Here is a 16,467-nt window from a genome sequence, read left to right on the forward strand (position 1 = left end):
ACCCACAACCTCCAGATCCCTGGAGTTGTGTGACTGCGACCCCACCTGCTGCTGTTCCCGAATTGTAGATATTAATTGTTGCAGGTTGGCATATGAAGTTTTTGTCCATTCTTGCTCTTTACAAGACTTGAGCTACCAAACCGTCTGTGGTCACCACTGGCCTAATCTCCTCTTCATGAGGTGTCATACATTTTCAGTAGAAGACAGATCTGGACTGCAGGTATGTTAGTCAAGTGCACTCACTGCAAAATGTATATATGGATTCCTCTTTGCATAATTAAGTCTAAGGTTGTATTTCACTCTTATTTTGACCCTGTCCAAACATTTTTGGTGTGTGCTGCAGACCTTCAATTCTTTGTGTGTTTATAACTTTGTGTGTTATAAACATTTTGTTTATAACTAAAAAGTCGATCAGTGAAAAACACTGGAAATATTGTCTCTGTACTTTGTCAGTTAAATACACCTTCAAGAGAATTAACACACATCAATCCCAGGTTGTTTATTTAATTGCATTTTACAAAATGTCCCAGGTATTCTGGAAATGGGGTTTGTTGTTTAAGATATACTCTGTGTGTGTGTGTGTGTGTGTGTGAGTGTGTGTGAGTGTGAGAGAGAGAAAATAACGAGTTAAGCTCACCCTCACTGTTCTGAAGTTTGCTGCATCATCAAGTCCATTGACTGTGGCTGAATCAAGACTCAAATAATTATATTTACTGAAGTCCCGGTCCAACTTCAGTTTTTCTGGAGAAGAAACACAGAGTGATAAAGCATGTTATAGAGGTAGATTAAATCACTACTGCTTCATCTGAACTCAAAAAATTTCCACTTGTGTGATGTACACAAATCCCATTCAGCTGGGGATCAGCTTGTAGCCCATGAGCACCTTTAGTATCAGATAGGGTTACAAGTCACACAGCTTCCAGTTCAGCTCCCCCTTTTGATGTCTGAAATAAAAGCCCATGTCCGCCTTCTTTACACATGTCATACAATGGCCATGGTTCAGTGAAGTACAAATGAAGCATGAGAGCAGTAGCACTTGGCTCAGGTTACAGGTGCTGTTATAGTTTAATAAATAAACTCTTACCAAAGGACTTAATTAACCCATACTAGGCATGTAAAGCTGTATCTTAGGTAGAAGGACACCATGTGTATGGGTGGTGTGTATTTATTCCCTTACTGAGTGTGTCCTCTGAGGCTCCAGACAACAGCTGGTAAAAGATGTGGAAGTTCCTCTCTCCTCTTGGCTGCTTCACAACACGGGACTTCTCCAAAAGATCTGAGAAAAAATTGGCATAACAAAATTACAAATTGATATCCAATTTGGATTCATCTAAACATAGGTTACCAACTCTGATGCTAGAGTACCTCACAACCCACATATTTTAGGGTTTTGACAGCTCTAACACAGTTAATTCAACTCAGGAATGAATCATAAATGACTGGCAAGATGGATCCGATGTGTCAGGTAGCAAACTGGGAACCACTGGATTAAAGAATAGTATTAATTAAAAATAATATACATTGGGTTGCAATATTCTTTCATTTTCAGTCACTCAACAAACCAAGTGAAGAATCTACACAGTGGAGTTTTCAAAATCTGATGTGAAATTCAGCCTGCTGAAATATTCAGCTTCCAAAGAGGACATCTGACGAGTTGCCTGTTTATGGTATGGCAAATATTTGAGTATTCAAGGTGATGTTAGTGTTTTGAGCCTCTCTTTGTCCATTGTGTTTGAGGAGGAAGAGGAAGTCTCACAGGAGAAATCATCTGCGTTGGAGAGGGGTAGGAATGAAGTCTCACGCTATCTGCTACTGAAGCCCAAATTTACTTACCGTAGCACTTATGATAATATCTTATTCTCCAGCTTCTGGAGATTACAATTTATCGATGAACAACTACTCAAAATACCCATTAATTGCTGTTTAAAACCAAACATATTCTGTTAATTTGGAACACTCTGTAACTCCAAAATAAAATGATAATACACCAGTCCTATCTTGTAATTTCCTAATATAGGGATTCTATTTGGGAAGGTTACACAAAACGTTGCGTTAAAACTTGAGACCTTTCACACGTTCTTCACATGAATATCACTTTTCATGTTTTAACATAAAGATTTAGTCTAAGTCCATTAAATGATCAGGTGTGATACGAAAGAGAAAAGGTAGAGAGATGACGAAGCTGGAGCAAAGTTCTGAAACCCTCTCCCCTGATGAGACTCCTCACTGCAGTTTTAATTTTTGCACACTCTTAAATTCTGCACACTCAGACATTCTTAAGATGCATCCGCTAGTGAGGACAAGCAATTCAAGATCTACACATCAAGTCACATTGGCGGCACGGTGGCTTGGTGGTTAGCACGTTCGCCTCACAGCACTGGGATCTTGGGTTCAAGTCCCATCTGGGTGGAGTTTCCATGTTCTCCCAGTGTCTGCGTGGGTTTCCTCCAGGGTCTCCGGTTTCCTCCCACAGTCCAAAAAAACATGGAGGGTAGGTGAATTGGCTTCTGTAATAACTGTCCTGGTTTGTGAGTTAATGAGTGTGTATGTGTGTGTGCCCAGTTATGGATTGGCGCTCTGTCCTGGGTGAAATCCTACTGCCCGATGCAGTCCTCCAGGTGGACGGTCGTTTCTGGTTGAGAGTACGCTGTGCGCGTTTGGCTGCCGCTTCTCGCCAGTGTGTGTGTGTGAATTGAGCGTTCTGAGCAGTGTAGATTGTAAAGCGTCCTTGGGTATCTAGAAAGGCGCTATATAAGTGTAACGATAAATAAAAAAAAATTTAAAAAAAAAGTGCGAAGTTTGTCTTGATGACCCCACCCCAATCATGAGGTCAGCTGTGTTTGTTCTTACTTTTTCCTCCTTGTCTGTTTCCTACTGTGATCAAATGAAACATGTCTAGCAATAATAGAGGCACAGATGTGGAATGAGCTGGCCCTGGGGCACCAAAACAGAGAAGAGGATTTTATTGGCTTTTACTTTGATGACACCCCTTATGGTTTATGAGAATCTACAGCATTTTTCTGGAGCTGGAGATCTGTCTGACACATTATTCAGTTTTTAAAGTTCAAAAAGCAACAACGGGTGCTATTGTGATGACTGACTTTGTAAGCACATACTGTTGGAATTAACAAGTAGAAAATCACTTTTTCATTTCAAGAAACATTCTCTAGAGTGTTCAGCCATTAATAATAATAGACTTGTGTTCTATATAAAAAAAAAAAAAAAACACATGCAGGTGAAAGAGGGTGAGAGGAGAAAGCAGGGGGAGTGAGACAGGCAAAGAAGGACACAGACTGAGAAGAGAGGGGCGTGAAGTGTGAAAGAGACTATTTTGTTAAGTACTATGCCCCTGAACTTTCAGTGGAAATACACAAACAGAGTAATATTGATCTTTCTCCCTCTGTAGTTCTCCGGCCTCTCATGGATGGTGGCACGCCAAGTAATTGACTACTCTACCACTCTGACCCCAGTGCAACATAGGTTACAAACCATCTACTTTGTAAAAGGCAAATGAGTTAAATGTGTTTTAGCCCACAGACATTATTGACATCACTGTCTAAAAAGAAACTTCTGTGTGTCTGGACATATACATCAACAGCAGTCTCAGAAGCAGATGATCTGTGCTAATATAAATCCTTAATTTTGAACATCTCACAGAACAACTACACAGAACTATAGGTCATTTAACACAACAGCTAAAACAGTGCTGTTTAGAGGAAATGATCATTTGGGTTGTGTGAGTACTGTATGTCAGATTATTTGCATATGTGCAGTTAGCGCTCATTCCAGCACACTCTGCATCTGTGACTTTCCTAAGTATTTGCTTGGCTGCAGCACGAGGATAAATGCACACAAGCACACATACACGTACAGGCTGGTTTGCAATAGAACAGAGCTCTGCCAGTTTTCTGAAACCACCTCAATGACCACACAGCTGGTTCTAAAAAGCTTGTGGAGAAAGTACGTTGTCTATAAAAGACACTCAGCTCTACTCAGATGCTGCTGAATGGATTGATCCTGTAATTATACTCACAGTTACTGATGACCCCGCCCAGTGGGTCGCCTTTGAAGTCAAATTCAATGTCCATGTACTTCCCCTGTAGATAGAGGAGGATCAGTTAGAACATCTGAAATCTATTAGCATTGATAAGCACTCTCATAATTTCAAATAATGGTAATGAAATCTGAAAGCCTCTTATCAGGGTTAAGTAAAAATATATTTTCTTAACATAGTCAAAACAAGATATGAAGGACCAGGGTGTTCTACTCCAGCGATGAGATTGTACCAAGGCCTTTAATACTGGCATAGCAGCCTAGACAGAACCACATGTCTTTACTGTGCTTTGGCACAAATGGCAGGATGGAGTACAAGGCTCAGAGGTAAACTACTGCAAAACTGGTTGAAACATGAGCCTTCTGTGAGGGAGCAGGAAAAAGAGAACCATTCTCTCAAAGCCCAGAGTGCAGACCTATTCATTTGGTGGGCTGCCAATCATACATAGATTTGCACTGGAGTAATACATTACTATGGAGGGAAAATTCTTTTCGGTGTTGTAAATGTAAAAGAACCTTGCTCTATGTCCGTTTAATATTACACAAAAAAAGCAAGCCACTGTCTGGAGCTACTTCACATTTCTTTTTCATCCAACAGCTCTTCAAAGCTACCAGTGCAAGAGCTGCAGCCAAATTCAACAATACTTCTCCCCAGCCAAGGGAAGTAACAGATCAAATTCTTTTTTTCACCTCACTGTGCTAGAGATGACATGACACATCATAGTGTGAGTTGGAAAGGGCTTTAAATGTCTGACAACAGTTCCTAAATTCACCCAACCCAACAAAAAAACAAAGCCAACAAAACATTTCAAGACTGTGCATGTCAACAAATCATAAAGACATACTTTTCTTCTAGATTTCAGTGCAACTGTGGAGTTCTTGTGCAGATCATACAGAGTCATTAGGTTCAAGCTTAATTGGACAAGCCTGGAGTTATGAGAGGTCATCCAAAAATAATCTTTAAAAGAAAGCAGCCCCCACTAACTTACCAGGAAACCTTTGTAATTAATTAATAAATAAGTGCATTTGCACATTAATTTAGGGATCTGGGGTGCTTACCAACTCACAAGCTGTGAAAAAAAAGTGTTCTTGTGAGCTATAGCCAGAAAACATAAAATTATGTTCAGATATTGTTCCCCATAAAAAACACACAAAATGTAGTTTATTGTGCTTTTTTCCTCATTGCTTGTTCAGGTCTGTGGTGACCTGTGCGTGGCTCATCATTTAAAGCAACAGGTGTTGAAGCCAACCATTATGAACAGGGTGAGAATGTGATCATGAGAACACTTCTTTACTATTCCTGTTGTGTCACCACAGATCAGAATGCTGGAATGTAGTGAATTTACCTCATGAATGACACTCTAAAATTATAGTATGAAATTACATTTAATCTAATGCAACATTCAGCTGTAGAAACACTAAAAATAGTAAATATATTAATACTAATGATGTATATTTCAGTATTAATTATTACTTTTTTCTCCTGTAACTGCCTTAGAATACAGACTGACATTTTTACCAAACCAAAGATGATTCATCATTGCTGCAAACTGCTCATAGCAATATTATGAACCGTTATGTAATGTCCTCCATTGTAACAGTTCTTCTGGGCAACACAAGTTGAAAAGTTCTCTAGCAATGAAATATCAATACTTCAGTCAGAATTCTCACTCAAATTCAGTGCATGTTTATCATCACAGCATTCCCACCTACATGCACACAAGCACATGCAATCTTAGGTGTTTATGATATTAATAAAAAACATATGATACTATATAATACCACTATATACTTCAATTATACAGTAATGAACCTTTTAAAGGACATTTTTAAAAATGGATGTTCATTAAAATGCAAGATGAAGTTTTAAGGTTTGCATCTGTATATCAGAGTCATCTGTAATATCAGCATTTAAAAATGTTAAATAAATAAATAAATATTTAATTCTTTAAAAATTCTACAACTTGGTCGTTAAGGTCAAATGGTGTAGCTTCAGATTTTAAAAAGGTATAATACAGTAAAAATACAGATACATTCTTAAGTTAATTTATGGCTGTGTGGCGTTATTACAGATGAAAAGGTACAATTGCAAATACCACTCCCCAAGTAAATATATGGAGCAGTAATACATAGGGTACCTTCACTGTGACTGTGTTTGTGCCCTTAACAAATAAAAGTATTTTTGCCCCTCAACCCTTCAAAAACAAGTTACAGATTATATACTGTATAAGTGTGTTAATGACAAAAACAAGGTAATCAGTGCCCATGCAAGCTGAACTAAGCAGACTTTGTTCATGTAAAACACAACGACAGAAACTGGAGAGGAGAGCCTGCAGACTCACTTCCTGAACGCAGGCCTTCTGGCAGAGGTACACACACACACACACACATCTGGATATAGTTGCCAGGGAGGTTACAACTAGGGTTTCATTTGAGCCCTGCTTTGTGCTGCAACTGTAATTGCCCTGTCGTTGCTATGTCAAGAAGGGACAAACACGTCCAGATGTTGGTCAACAAGCATTAGAAAAAATAAATAAATAATATACATGTATGTATGTATGCATGTGTGTGTTATGGTCCTTCTCTATAAGATTACAGACTCTCAGTAAGGATTTTCCTTAATAATATATTGAGAAACATATTTTAAACAACACATTTAGAAGGACTTTAGCTAAGAGAGCCTCACTCTTTGGGAGTGAGACACAAAGTCAGTTTATTCCTAACCACTTTGCCATCACACCAGGATCAAAGGTCTGCGTGTACTTAATCTTAGTCAAATATACTCAGTGGAGTAATCAAAGCAACCATAGCAGCCTCTGCCAGAAAACACACACAGATACTCACAAATCGAGATGAATTGTCATTCCTCACAGTTTTGGCATTCCCAAAAGCTGAAAAAAAGGATAAAATAAAAATTAATGACACACGCTTGTATTCATTTGCAGAGTTAGACCAATAATGTAAAATATGTGCAGTACATTTTTTTGCCCAGATTCATCAAACATATGCATGGCTTACAGGAAACTGATCTGTGGGTGGGAGTTATCTCAATGTGCTTTCATTCAGGTAGGAAATTATTTCATAGTTCTTATTATAATTAAAATGATTGCTTTGCAAATTTACACTTATAAGATCTCTGCAGAAAAAAGATGATTTTCAGGTTATAGCTGAGTGCTTTACTGCATGCGGACCATCAAACTCGGACACAAACTTGTCAGCACAAGTATCATATTACAGATTCATTATTGTGATTCCAACTTTTTTTTCCACAGCAACCACAAAATGCTACTTGCCATGTATCAGAGATAATTCATATTTGATCATCAATAACGTTCAAAGAAAATATATTGGTTGAAATGTTTAACATCCATTTAAACAGCTGGACTAAGTTTGGTCTGCATGTGAGTATACATGCCAAATTTTAAAATGACAGGTTTCATTGTGTTTATATGCTACTGATTATAGTGGAGGTATTATAAAATTTTTTATATTTATATAGCCATCCTAGTAGAGAAATATAAACTTGTTTTCTTTGCAGGAGGCCCCTGACCTTCCCCTTTCATACCTCATTGTTCACTAGCAGTACAAAATCAAAAAATGTTTCTCCACAATATTCTAAAAATCTTAGCTAATATGAAAACAGAAAAAACTTTGATTACGGTTACAAGTTTAAAACACTACCAAGTTTATTTGCTGTGACACAATGGCTATTAAAGGGTCTAGAGAAAAAGGCTACCAAGTTATGTATTTAGTTCTGTATTAAAATTATGGTAGATTTGCTTTTACTAATATCACAACTAAAAGCAATATGTAACAATATATCAATATGTCTGTGCTTCCTACAGTCTATTTCTTCAGACTTGGCTACACACAATATGTACAGGAGTGAGAGGACAGGACAGGAAGTATACTGGGCCCGAGGCTTGGAGGATCATTGCAGCCAACTGCTAAACTCTCACAGATGTGGAGCACTTCTATCCACCCCATCACACATGGGCATTTCCTGTGTGTGACTTTTCTTTAAGAGGGGAGAGAAAAAAGAAAAAACAGCTGCCTGCATATCAGCAGGGAACAGAGCTATATGCTCAACTCAAAGACAGACAGCTCAGGGTGAGGTGAATTTATGAGAAAATTGAGGAACAATCATGTCTCAGTGCCCCCTGTTCTCAGACCTTTCCAGATTCTGAGGTCAATGTTCAACCCAATTATCAATATGTCTCTTTGTGTAAAAAAATGTTGGCTGCTCCGTCCCATCAGGGGTCGCTACAGTAGATCAACCACGATCTGCACCATCGATCTGGCAGTTTTTTGATGCAACCATCCCTATTTATCTGGGATTTGGGACTGCATCTCAATGCATTCCAGTGGCTAGGTATACACACTCACACCTATGGACAATTGAGTGTGCTTTTGGACCGTGGAAAGAAACCCACATGGACACAGGGAGAACACACCAAAACAAATGAGTTTAATTAGCAACAGCTCAGTGACAATGTTTAAAAAATTATTCTCAGAGGCCAAGTCTTTCAGAAGCAACGACAGGGAAGTGTTCACATTTCTGTGAAAGGCTGCAAGTGCAAATACAACAATTCAGGGATAGGATGTCAGATTCACATAGATAAAATTTCTTTCATCACCCATTGTCTAAATCATACACAAACACAAATGCTGCTGTGGCTTTTTAATGATGCATTCAACAACCAGCTACCCTTAAAAACTAGGGTTACTCATTGAGTTGAGTGCATGAGTACCCAAACCACACACTGCATCTTCATAGGGGTCATCAGGTAGGTACTTCCCCTAATCAGTGTTTTGCTGAATTAAGCCCACAACACCTCCAGAAGGCTCAACAGTGAAATCTGGCGTCCCAGACCTACCCCATTCCAAGCTAGCTTTACAGCCCTATCATCCCCCTTAACCATCAAAAATGTACAATATATTAACAAAGAATTTAAAACTAACAAATGCTGGGCTAAATGGGAGAGACTGTTATAAGTGCAGAGTTCAAAAGCTAGCATCTGTGATGACATGAACACATTTGAAGCCTTTGAATGCTGAACAACATATACTGTTCAGAACAGAAACATGCTTCCAAACAGCCACTTTTTTCCAGGAAAAATCCACATTCTGCATAGATTACAACAGCATGGCTCTTGAGTAAAAGACTCCAGGTGCTAAACTAATTGTTCTATGACCCATTGAAAAAATATTGGTGCATTATTAAACAAAAAACACTATAAGGGAGACCCTGAACTTTTGAACTGACATCTTATAACAACCAAGAATGGGGAAATTTTTTACTTATAGAATTTGAAATGCACATAATTTATGTAGATTTTATTTTTAAAAAATAATTGTATTTACATTTATACATAGTGTTTGTATTTACATATTGCTTTTGTTACTGTAATTTTGGTTTTCATATAATTAAAAGTTAAAATTAAACAACATTTTATTTATATATATATATATATATATATATATATATAAATATATGTGTGTGTGTGTGTTCACTTTATGGGCATTTTGACTGGCGTGGTTACATTTTTAAACACCAAGGAACATACTTTTACTCTAATTACAATGCAACAGCTCAATGTTTGATCAATTTCATTAATGGATTAAATATCTAAGAATAACACTGTATGGTGGGATACTAAAAATGTATATGATAAAAGAATTATGAAACAGTGTCAGATAAAATCTGGTCTGTGAATTCTCTTTGCATGATCCATTAATTGTCCATGGAAAAAAGGCATGCTGTGTTTCACCAGTTGTTATCAGTATCTGCCAATCTGAGGCTCCTGTGGCTGTGCTAGCTCCTTGTGCTGGAGGATGCATTTTTCTTCTTTAAATTCTCAGGCTCCTGAGATTTAACTGCATTTTTAATAATTCCATTGACAATTAAACTGGCATTTTCTATTTTCTTAAAACTCACAATGAAACATAAAAGAAACAGACTGCTAATAAATTTCATTCAATAAAATGAACCTTTGACAGAATATATTAGTTTGACTTCATATTCTTATATTCTCAGACAAATATGAACCAAAACCAAATAACAGTTACTTACTAATGCAATAACATTAAATATAAAATGGCTTATGCAAGTATGCATCAGACTGAACAGGTGCTCCAACAAGTCAAAGAGACAGTGGTCAAACATGAAGTACATGGTGAGTGTGGAGGGTCCATAGTTTAACACCTACCCTCAAGCACAGGATTGGACTGCAGCAGCTGCTCCTTCACTTTGTTCACCTCCTGGCCCTTCCCACACACTGCAGCCACATATGACATCACCAGCTTGCTGGCCTCTGAAAAGCAGTACAGGAGGGAGGTCAAAGATCACACTCGACCAGACAAGGCAGGGCCACATCCCAAAATCCCCTTTACATCAGCCCATGTTCATCTGGCTTTCCCACCTCACACTGACGCCCAAATCCTTTTCCCAAAAGCCAATTTAGAATCCAGTCAGCAACATTCACAACTGTTAGCATTTGTAATGACAATGAATTGACAAAGAAGAAACATGAAATTAGAAGAAAGCCCATGACTAGAACCAGATTTAAAAAACAACACACTTGTGTAATTAATCTAAAATGGACTTTAAATGACTTCTTCCATATCCGGACTGGGCCAAGCTCAAGCTCATGAGTGACTCTGGTAAATCTCTGCACATACAAGATCTGATTCGAAAAGCTTCCTGGACATGAAATGGAATAAAAACCCCTACTAGGGTTAGAGATTTACTGTTGATAGTCATGCCAACCTGATTTGTAAAGCTTATCTGGTGGCAACCTTTTACTTGCAATATGCAAACATAGACAAGATGTAGTGTAGTTGGTGTAGATGTAGATGTAGTGGGAAAATGGCAGAATCTCCCTGTGCAATGTGAGAAACGCCTCGGAGGGGAAAAAACCCAAAACCCTGAGGTTCCAAGTCTCAATGAAAGACTTGATGTATGACACGGCATGTAATGTAAACAAAGGAAGTTCAGTATAGCTTGCTGTACACCAAGCAAATGACTAATTTGTATATTTTCCAGAGTTGACCAAGTCATAACTTGCACTGTCTAGATTAGAAAATAATCTATAAATGTCTGTTAATAGAGAATTCTATGCACTTAATTATAGCCAATCCATGCTCAGAATAATCAGTTCCCACGAGAGAAAAAAGTGCTAAATCATTCCAGTTACTATAATTAAGCTTGTGTAGTGTCCAGTAACACCTTTTGTCATTTTCTACACTCCATTTGGCTTTAAAGGCCGAACACAATAAAGTAATGTTTCTCATATGTTTAGATGGAATCATTTGACACAGTGCAAAATGGTAGGTTTCCATTCTGTTAAACAGACATGCTTTGACCTAATGATAAAATATTTGTATCCTCCATTTTATTAAATACGTCTGGAATACTAAAAAATAAGAAATATTCTATTAATTTTAGGCCTGCGATTTTGATTATCAGAGAAGCACTTTCATAAGTGACATAACTCTGTGACATAAACAAATGCTCAAATATTTTCATCAGCCCCTTTCCCTGTAAACCACATAAATGATGAGCGGATTACCAAAATCCCAATTTATCTCATTGCCTTGACTGCTAGACTTCCTGGATTTGACTTCTAAACCAATGAGTAGTTGGCATAGAAAGACAGCTATGTTCAAAGCAACAGAAAAATAATGGTGACTGGAAAAGGCTTGTAAAATGCTGTGGTTAAGCTCTGTTAGATAAAAGAATGAAAAAAGACCCATGTAAAAATAGACTCTGTTTGGTTCACTTTGATATTCGTACTTTCTAAGGCAGAGTCTAGATTAAACTTCACAACTGGATGGAAAGACACTTACATTAAGAAACTTAATAAACCATAGATTGAAGGAAATATATGTTGAAAATTGGAAATAACATGTCAAAGTTAAACTTGTTTAACTTGTTTTTGGATAAGAATTGCAGGTTGCTATGCTATTTCCCTTTATATTTAATAAGGAAACTATAGCAGTCCAGAAGGCAGTGTATTGTTGCTGGTCAGATGACCAGTGCAGTGTGAATAGCTGGCTAAAACAGACAGTGGAGCCAGCACTGGATTGACAGCATGGGACTGATACACACAGCCCTTTTCTTCACATTAAGAGAAGACCTTAAGTTAGCACAATCTCATACATGCTTTTTAAATTTGTGTTTTAGACCTGGCACACTGCTACATCACATGCTGTATGAGATCACTGCACTGTGGTTGAACCAGCCCGCTACCTCGTAAGAAGGGCAAGAATCCACATTTCAGCAGTACATTATCATTAGTTTTCGACAAATGCAATTTAATGTGGAAAGTTTCTGACTAGTAAGGGATTTTGCACAGTAAACACAAACAAACCTATGACCTTTGGCTGATACAAGGATATGAGATATCCTCCATGTGTACATGTTAGCTGGAGGCCAAATGTGAGCATTTCTCTTATTATAAACCTTTCTGTTTGATGTAAGCCTTCACATGGCATACATTTGTATCTTTATCTGACACCAAGAACCCAGATGAGACATGAGGGAAGAACAAAGAATATACTGTTTTAATTCAGCATTACAAATCACTCATCTCCACAATATAAGAACATGCTCTTTGCAATGAGCTGAGTCCCAAAACAACTCCTAAACATAATATGTAATAGCCTGAACATTATGGTGCCCTCACTTTCTGGTTGATGATTTTTTTTTTTAAACAAAGCCAGCAACAAGGAAATGCATTTGAGGAAAGAAGAGCTGAATAATAAACACCCACCTAATTTATCTCACTGTAAATACTTTATTTAACTAAACACTGGGTCTACCAAGTAATCCTTTCTTTTTTGGATTATCAATAATAGATCTCGTTTCGGACCTGTTTCACACCTGACCTTGCCCAAAGTAATTCTGATGAACAGAAAGCATGCAGAAGATTTACACTCTTTAATACATTACCTTCAGTACCGTGTAAAAGCTTTAGGCACCTAGTGTTCAAAATCATTAACTGAAACAGGAAGCATCTTTGTGCTGGCTTATATCATTTAACCAACAAATAAACAACATTTAGGTAAAAGAATCAATCCTTGATTTTTTAACAAACAGAAGATAATAACAGTCTTACCACTGAGAATTTTTTTTTAAGTTTAATTATTTCTGTGTCTAGCAGACTATTTTATAAACAAACATGGTCAAACTAAAATTCACAGCTCTCTTACCTGTCTTTCCTGCCCCACTTTCTCCTGTAATCAGGATGCACTGGTCTTTATCTTGATCTCGAAGTGACCGGTAGGCCTCGTCTGCCAGAGCGTAACTGAGAAAGACAGAAGAAAATGTGTTAGGATTAGACAGACTGTCAGTAATGTGCAATTTGATATAGATTTTATACAGAACAGTCTAAACAGTCCATACAACATGCAGATTAATGCAACATTTACTTGAATTACTTGCTATGAGGAATACATTTAAATACAGCCATTTCATCCTAATTTTAATTTACAATTTCTAATGAACTGCTGAATTGATAATTCCCCATTATATCAAGTTCAGCAAATAGTAAAAGTATACAATAGCAATGCAACGTGTAATGGATGAAGAGGTCCACTTATTTTCCACTGGATAATAATATGACGAATGGATTCCAATCTTTTGCTTATGACTGTACACACTCATTGCTAACCACCGTTCTTTACTAGCATCACTAGTATCTCAGTGCAGTTGCTCATGACTAGGCCTTATCAGGATCCTCCTCACATAGAGGTGAGTTGGAAAGGAAATGTATGATGTGCAGTAGGGAAACAACGTGTGCAGGCCACATGTCAGCTAATCAACAGCATGCTGCAGTCCTGGATAAAACTAGGTCGCATCTGTGTAACAGTCCACCAATGCTTGGACAATGTGATGAATCATGAGGCTGCCTTGTGCTTTGCTGTGGGTTTTCTTGTGGTTGACAGGCATAAAAATCTTTCAAACAACCATCTAACAATCACCCTTGAATGATTGCTTGAGTACAGATAATCTGAGATGTAAAAAACAACAGCAGCATTGTTAATGTTGTGTTGATGACAGGAAATGAAAACAGTGAGAGGCAGAGCAGTGGAAAATCAAGAAGGGAATACATTTGAGAATGTAGTCCAGGTGCAACAGGTACTTATTAGGATGCTGTACTTTAAAACATTTTGTTGTTGTTGAGCATATCATAGAGTGTAAAATATGGGTGTGTAGGGTGTGTTCCTGACACTGCCACATTGCATGTTTAATTAAAAAAGAGGACGTAATTAGTTGTAATAAACTACAATAAGTTGAGGACAGCATGTTAAAAGAATAATTCTTATGGCAGTTAAAAATGTGTCAACTCTCTATTTAAATGCTTGTCATTTGGCAGACCCTTATAAAGAACATACAGTTTGTAATCATGTTACACAGATGGGCAAATGCAATGTTAGGATCCTTGCACAGGGTGATTATCTGTAATGTTACTGATAGTGATGTGCTGTAGGGAACTGGGACCTGGGACCTGAAACACACCCTGCAATGTTACCATTATATTTCTATTCTACTATTTGTAGAAGGGAAAGAATAGCTTATTTTAAGGGCAATGCATATTAAATCAATTTGCACATAAATTCCAGTAGACATTTTTACAATACAAAACTGGGTCATTCAGCCCTACACTCAGGGGACTCCACAACAATGAAATGATTGTAATTGATTTGCTTGCATGTGACTGTACGCACACACACACTCCAATAGTGTGGGTGAACCTAAAGAGGGAGATGAGAGAAACACGTGAGTTGTGATAGTGTAGACCCTAAGGATTTCATTTGAACCAAAACAGTCCTAATATTGTCAGTATCCCATTTAATTTTACTTCCATCAGGCCACAAGGCTTAAAGACGTTAGCCTCTGAGCCTGCTCACTCACTCTTTCTCAGTTTTCCCTCTGTCTGAGCTTTTCTACAATCATTACCCAGGAATGTTCCAGAACCACCACTAATAATAGCTCTGATTGTGAGGGAAATGTTGCATGTAGTTTCCCCTCCTGTAAGATATTTAGAACACCCACCCCCCAGTCTTCATAAATGCTCATTTCTAGAGAGCTGTAGGGAATTTCATGGTGCCTGTATGCATGTGAAGAGAAAATAAGTTGGCGAGTAAAAGTTTGAACTACAAAGCAAAGCTAATGACGGGGCTGTGCCCTTCATAATTAATCCCTGCTGTAAAATATTTGTTGACTTTGTTACTTTAAAACTACCTCATCACATGTATTAAAATAAAGTGGCATGTCCATTTTAAGACAGACAAGTTTAAGGGAAAAACAGTCAGAATGATACAGATAATGTTGTTATAACAGTGGTATTTTTCCATTTATGCAAAAATTTAAAATGTAAACTTTACATTTAGTGACAATGTTTGTTTCAATGAAATCGAGGCGTGTTTTCTGTACATTTACTTAATGATAACCTCATTTTTGGTCTTTTGAATTTGGGCTTTTGTTATTTTCATTTGTACAGTTGCATACAATAAACATAACTGTATAATTGTAAACTAGAATGCCATGAATATGATGTGCCTAATTTGCAACTTGTTACAGTGGAAATAATACAGCAGTAAAATGAAAAACAAAAGCAACCTTGCCTTGCCATTAACCTTAATTCATTCATTACTCATTGTATGGCTGATGCACCGATGACACAAAATTGGAAGTTGAATGAGACTTGACCTCAGCTAACTAGACTGACTGTCTGCAAATGGACATCCACTCTAAGCTTTGCACACTGTACAGAGACGTGATCTAAAAACTGGCACGGCCAGTATAGATCTGAGCTGGGCGGAGGCCTGGGATATGTGGAAAGAGGGAGAGGAGGAGGGCGAAATAACGGGCATGGGACATTACATCATTACAGAAATGTGCAGAGGTTTAGGGAACAGATGTCTGAGCTTTGTAGCGTAGTGTAGACGCTCGGTGTGAGCCAAACAATGGAGAACCATAACACAATTACTCCAGCCCTGAACAGGGCAACAGAGGAGGGGAGACGGGTGGGACTGGGAGAACCCATGCATGGAAATGTGCCGTATTAGCAGTATTGGTTCAACGCACACACCAGGTTATATGAGCCTGCCCTTTCAGAACCCGTTATCTATTGTAAGCACTCCATGGAGTATGAAAACATTAGATCTCAATATGAAAAGATGTTACCAGTGGTTGTATGGTTATTGGGTTTTCAGTGGAAAAGTCTTGGTGACCAAACACACACACCACAAAGACAACCCAAAGGAGATGTAGCATGTGGCATTTAATATAGGCTTTCTTTAAAACAACAGTTAGCTTTGCTCTGCAAACCCCAGAAAAAAAATGATACAAATACAGACAGAATGCTTTATTTAGAAAGCAAAGGGCATTAGAAAATGAGAAAGTGA

The 16,467-nt window shown here is 37.8% G+C and overlaps 1 protein-coding gene across 4 annotated transcripts in view; it reads right to left on the reverse strand.

Moving 5' to 3' along the window:
- Positions 1 to 16,467, reverse strand: part of myo1b (myosin IB) — a 65,845-nt gene that overhangs the window by 21,839 nt on the left and 27,539 nt on the right. For all 4 annotated transcript variants that reach the window (XM_066686101.1, XM_066686100.1, XM_066686099.1 and 1 more), the window contains exons 4-9: positions 13,267 to 13,361; positions 10,263 to 10,367; positions 6,898 to 6,944; positions 4,034 to 4,097; positions 1,178 to 1,276; positions 638 to 741 (exon numbers count right to left, since the gene is read on the reverse strand). In XM_066686101.1, the coding sequence (XP_066542198.1) occupies positions 638 to 741; positions 1,178 to 1,276; positions 4,034 to 4,097; positions 6,898 to 6,944; positions 10,263 to 10,367; positions 13,267 to 13,361 (514 nt within the window). The remainder of the gene's footprint in view (positions 1 to 637; positions 742 to 1,177; positions 1,277 to 4,033; positions 4,098 to 6,897; positions 6,945 to 10,262; positions 10,368 to 13,266; positions 13,362 to 16,467) is intronic.

The sequence above is a fragment of the Hoplias malabaricus genome, chromosome 12, assembly GCF_029633855.1.
Source record: "Hoplias malabaricus isolate fHopMal1 chromosome 12, fHopMal1.hap1, whole genome shotgun sequence".
NCBI classification, from domain to species: Eukaryota; Metazoa; Chordata; class Actinopteri; order Characiformes; family Erythrinidae; genus Hoplias; species Hoplias malabaricus.